The sequence below is a fragment of the Salvelinus sp. IW2-2015 genome, unplaced genomic scaffold (genome assembly GCF_002910315.2).
Source record: "Salvelinus sp. IW2-2015 unplaced genomic scaffold, ASM291031v2 Un_scaffold2228, whole genome shotgun sequence".
In the NCBI taxonomy this organism is placed as follows: Eukaryota; Metazoa; Chordata; class Actinopteri; order Salmoniformes; family Salmonidae; genus Salvelinus; species Salvelinus sp. IW2-2015.
The window spans coordinates 28303-33756 of NW_019943558.1; the positions used below are offsets into that span (position 1 = coordinate 28303).

Here is a 5454-nt window from a genome sequence, read left to right on the forward strand (position 1 = left end):
TCCACTTCTCTTGCGTTCATTGCACGCAGAGTCAGGGTATATGCAACGTAATTATGACATAACATTGAAGGTTGTGCAATGTAACAGGAATATTTAGACTGATGGATGCCACCCGTTAGATAAAATACGGAACGGTTCCGTATTTCACTGAAAGAATAGATGTTTTGTTTTCTAGATATAGTTTCCGGATTCGACCATATTAATGACCTAAGGCTCGTATTTCTGTGTGTTATTATGTTATAATTAAGTCTATGATTTGATAGAGCAGTCTGACTGAGCGATGGTGGGCACCAGCAGGCTCGTAAGCATTCATTCAAACAGCACTTTGGTGCGTTTTGCCAGCAGCTCTGTTGTTTAGGAATTCAAGCCTATCAACTCCCGAGATTAGGCTGGTGTAACCGATGTGAAATGGCTAGCTAGTTAGCGGGGGTGCGCGCTAATAGCGTTTCAAACGTCACTCGGTCTGAGACTTGGAGTAGTTGTTCCCCTTGCTCTCGCATGGGTAACGCTGCTTTGAGGTGGCTGTTGTCGATGTGTCCTGGTTCGAGCCCAGGTACGCGCGAGGAGAGGGATGGAAGCTATACTGTTACACTGGCAATACTAAAGTGCCTATAAGAACATCCAATAGTCAAAGGTATATGAAATAACAAATCGTAGAGAGAGAAATAGTTCTATAATTCCTATAATAACTACAACCTAAAACTTCTTACCTGGGAATATTGAAGACTCATTTTAAAAAGGAACCACCAGCTTCATATGTCTTTCATGTTCTGAGCAAGGAACTTAAACGTTAGCTTTCTTACAAGGCACATATTGCACGTTTGCTTTCTTCTCCAACACTTTTTTTTTGCATTATTTAAACCAAATTGAACATGTTTCATTATTTATTTGACGCTAAATTGATTTTATTGATGTATATATTAAGTTTAAATAAGTGTTCATTCAGTATTGTTGTAATTGTCATTATTACAAATAAATAAATAAAAATACAATTTTAAATCGACCGATTAATCGGTATCGGCTTTTTTGGTCCTCAATAATCGGTATCGGTATTGAAAAATCATAATCGGTCGACCTCTAGTATGAACATATAAGATTTGTCTATGTCAATTATATATTCAGACATTAATCAGCTATCTGTCATTTGGTACTGAACATCAACTGAATGATGTTTGACATCTGACAGACAGAGGCACATCACAGGAGGCGTATCCTGTTGCATGGACATTATATGGGAACTGGCAGACTGACCATCAGATACTGTGGGCTAGTGACGCACTGTCGGCTAACGCGAAACCTCGCTGAATGAAAGGTCTACGCTTGGATTTCGCGTGACAATATACAGCTTTTCAGTAGAAAGCGCACAAACACGCAACAGAAAAGACACTACCGCCCTCTTGAACAACAGCAAGCATGAGAGAGAGGCTTCCATCCATCTTGCATCCTCCATTCATATTAAATGCGCGAATCCCGCTAGAAAACGTCTGGCAACGCCAACAGGCCAAATGTTAGTATTATGTACACTCGGTGTGACATGAGGGATTCTCGCTTACCGTTACTTGTTGATCGGTGGGCTAATTCTTGCCCGTTGTATTAGCCAGCTAACGTTACTTTCTTTACCGAAAGCTTTCCGATTTTTTTTTTTTGTTGCGTCGCAGCCGAAAATGACGTCAAAAAGAAGCGACTGTGTGTGACCGATTGTATGGTACCGTCCGTCTTATAACGCGTTCAACTACTATTCGGAACTAGGAAATTCGTACATTTCCGAGTTTGCTAGTTTTGAGTTTCCTAGTTCCGACTATCACATGAACGCGGCATTATTATACCCCAGCGTCCCCATCCCGTCCGTTCTTAAAAACTGTAGTCAGTGGTCTCGTCAGAGAGGGAGAGGGAAGCGACAGGATTTACTGCGCCCCAAATATATCCGCGTGAGATAAGCCCTTTTTTGCATGGAGGGCTATGAGAGGGTGTCGAAATAAGTTTTGTAATGTTTAGGCTGTTTACAAATGTACTTATAGAAGTGGATTCACGTGGCATTCCGGCAACTTTGAGAAAAACAACTTAGTTGTGCCTGTTGGTCACAACGCGTATCCGCCCTCTCATTGGCTAAAATGGTCTCACCTGATTTCTCCTGCCTTCCATCGTTGATGACATATGTTTCCGTTGTTAGAATGGTCAGTCTTGTCAATATAATAGATCATCTTTGGTCTCGTTCCAATACAAAAAAACTTACATTTCCTTTACGTCTTCTTTATCTTATTAAAAACACCCACATATGCGAAGTACAGTTATTGTTTTGAAGTTAAATAAGGTAATAAATAAATAAGTGACATTGTATTTCATTTACATTGTAAGGGTGACTTATTTCCATAAGGGTGTTTGTTCCATTCACCACAACCAATCTGTAACTCAAACACTTAGGTCACAACCAATCTGTAACTCAAACACTTAGGTCACAACCAATCTGTAACTCAAACACTTAGGTCAGTGGTCCTTTCTTTCCCATTTTCACCTCTAAATCAGTCTTTCATTCATCATTGCTATTGAATAGAGTTGAACTGCAGATCCTGGCTGTAATACAACCGATATGTTGAGATATTTTATGTAGAGATATTAGAGCTACTGCTAGGCACTCACCAGGTCAGTCTGACACAGTTCTGCCAGTGTAGCACTCATATGACCCAGATGACCTGGACCCTTGTTGCCCAACCCCCGGAGGGCAGAGTTCAGCACTGCCGCAGCAACCAGGGATGGAGGGGCTCCCAGGAAACGGTAGTCGCAGACACACATGGCAACCAGGGTGTCACTATGCCGACGCAGTGTGGAGAAGAACTCCTCTGTGTCTGTCTTTCCATCCTTCCTCTCCCCTACAGGGGGAAGGAAATGTGGAATGAAGTCCTGAGGGGTTACCGCAGCAACGTCCCATCGAAGAGTCGCAAGGATGACACGTTCCATCTCCTTATGAGGAAAGGGCAGGAACATCAATATACATATGTTTATGTGTAAAAACATTTTCATTTTGTGTATATATAGCCCATTGAATACAATGCATATAATAATACAGAGATGGTTTGCATTCACAAGGTCCACCATATTGTCACATAGAGTTTTGAAAGTGTCTCTCATCTATATCAAAATGGTGACCTACCCGTATGTTGGAGGGCAGGAAGCTGTACTCAGCTGCAGCACAAAGAGAGTCAGCAGAGATTGTGTCACACTCTGTTAGTTTGGAGGCGATGAGGATGCAGGCTGCAGCCAGGCAGTAGGGTGAGACAGGGAGAGACAGGGAGGCAGACAGGAAGCGGTCCAACATAGAGACAGACAGGGGAAACACTGTTTCGTCACAGCCACGCTCACAGCATACCTAGTAGAGAGACCAACAGGAGAATCAATTAGTGCCTCATCACAGTATACCAAAGAGAGAAAAAAAGAGATGAAAATGGAATCCAGAGAATGAAAGTTCATACTTCCATAGCCCACTTGGCGAGCTCCTCTCTGCGCTCCGGCTCTCTCTGGATGAGGGCGACGTAGAGGCCGGAGGGCAGATATCTCTCCTCCACCTGTAGCAGCCTCTGGATGATCCGCTGCCCAGACACYCTGGGGTCCCAGGGGGCCCGGAGCTGTGACTGGCCCCTGGCCTGGCCCTGCTGGGCTCCCTGGCCTTGCTGGCCTCGGACTTCCTCCTCACACCACAGAGACACAGACACAGACATCCCTCAGCTCAGCCCACACACACAACTACCTAGGTGGGTTTGTGTTCCTCTCGGTCCAGAAAGTGGGATACAACAAGTCAATGTTACTCTGTCAGTGTAAGGAGAGAGAATGTAGGACCAATATGTGTGCTGAAAATCTGCAACTAATCGAACTCAATTGAACTCTCTTCTTGTCACTGCTATGTTGGATGTCCTTTTATTTCCTCGCCCCTCTGTATGTGTGTGTTCCTGTGTGGCGCTGGTGTGAATCTTAGCCCGAACCTCCTCTGGCTGGGTTTTATAGCCCTCAGAGAAAGAGAGTGACAGAGAGGGTGTGCTGAAGAGGGAATGAAAGAAAAAGAGGGTGGTAACATAGTGACTGACATAAAATAATAAAAAGACAACAATGCTGTCTGTACAACAATGGCATCAACAGGTGGAGAGAGGGAGAAAATAGAGAAGGAGAGAGACGGAGGGGAGGAGAGAGGGTGCAGACAAGAGAGGGAGGGGCCCGCAGGGACAGAGCAACAGCTTGCCCCCAACAGTGAAAAAGAGAAAGGGAGAAGGGAGAAAAGGGAGGAGAGAAAAGGTCATCTCCAAAGTCTGACAATGGGAATGGATAACATGAGGAGTAGGTTGTTTGTTTACAATAATAGAGGGGGAAAGAGAAAAGATGGAAATATATCTTCTCAAACTGAAAGTTCCAAATTCTTTCCCATTAAATAATATAAACTGTATAGAGAAATTAGAGATAATAATTGCGGATAATTGGAAAAGCAACGTGAGGGTTTATGCTGTGTTGAATGGTTGCATTTTTACAAAATCCTTTTATAAATCTTTTTGCCCTGTCCTGTTTGTAGCTATACAGTATTTATTGTGCTACAAACTAATATATATGTATAAAGATTTCCGGCCTCTAAATGTCTAACTTTTGGCATGAAACTCTCTCTCTCTAGTGCCCAGAACTCTCTGAGGAATCTCATTGTCAAAGCAACCTGTGTCCCGTCACTCTACTCTACTCTACCACCCCACCCCACCCCTTCCTGGCCTGTGGCAATCTGCTCCCCCTGTTTAAAGAGCAGTGAATCCACTGGGGAGGACAGGGTGAGGTATGAGCAACAGACAGTAGAGCAGGCAGGTCAATGAGTCGTATTGTCTCCTTTACAAATCAGTGTCAGACACAAGCCCCTGGCCTTCTGCTTGGTCCTCTCTCTCTCTCTCTGACACACACCCTTCACACATTCACTGGACAGCAGACACACTCTCGCATGCTCCTCAGGGACTCCCCTGACGGTCACCATGGGGTCACACTTACGAGTAGTGAATTCAGATTCTATTTGACACAGTGAGTCACTACAGGTGGTTTAAGGGACACATGAGGGCTTATGTTTCACAGAGACATTTGGGAAGCACTGAAAATGAAACAATTACACACCTCTTGAATCAGCCTTAAAATATAAGACAAAAGCATAAATTAAGGTTAGCTTGTATTTTTACTTGATTAAAGGGGAAATCTGCACATCAGAACCCAAAATATTAGCTTGTTTTATCCCAATGGTTGTAAACAAAGTAAATGCAAACAAACATGGTTAAAACCATCATATTGATATCATGGATGGTTAGTCCTTGCATCCATAGCTCTGTCTTTGAATTTGAGAGTTGTTACATTTCTACAGCCCCATCCCGTAGCTTTTTACCAAAACAGGGGCGGGGAGGCACTTATTGTTTCAGCTGCTGATTGCCGCTTTAAATCAATCACTAT

General features: G+C 43.5%; 2 protein-coding genes across 3 annotated transcripts in view; both read right to left on the reverse strand.

The window, feature by feature from the left end:
• nucb1 (nucleobindin 1) overlaps window positions 1–1672 on the reverse strand; it is an 18115-nt gene extending 16443 nt beyond the window's left edge. The window contains exon 1 of one of the 2 annotated variants that reach the window (XM_024140644.2): window positions 1554–1672. The gene's annotated coding sequence lies outside the window, so the exon portion shown is untranslated. The remainder of the gene's footprint in view (window positions 1–1553) is intronic. The other variant, XM_070440107.1, reaches the window with a different exon arrangement.
• A 726-nt stretch (window positions 1673–2398) lies between these two features.
• Window positions 2399–3972, reverse strand: LOC112073327 (G1/S-specific cyclin-D1-like). The gene is made up of 3 exons (XM_024140651.2): window positions 3468–3972; window positions 3149–3364; window positions 2399–2958 (listed from the first exon to the last, which is right to left on the reverse strand). Exons 1-3 carry the CDS (start codon window positions 3711–3713, stop codon window positions 2626–2628), a joined length of 795 nt encoding a protein of 264 aa, XP_023996419.1. The 5' UTR covers window positions 3714–3972; the 3' UTR covers window positions 2399–2625.
• Between the last annotated feature and the right edge of the window lie 1482 nt (window positions 3973–5454).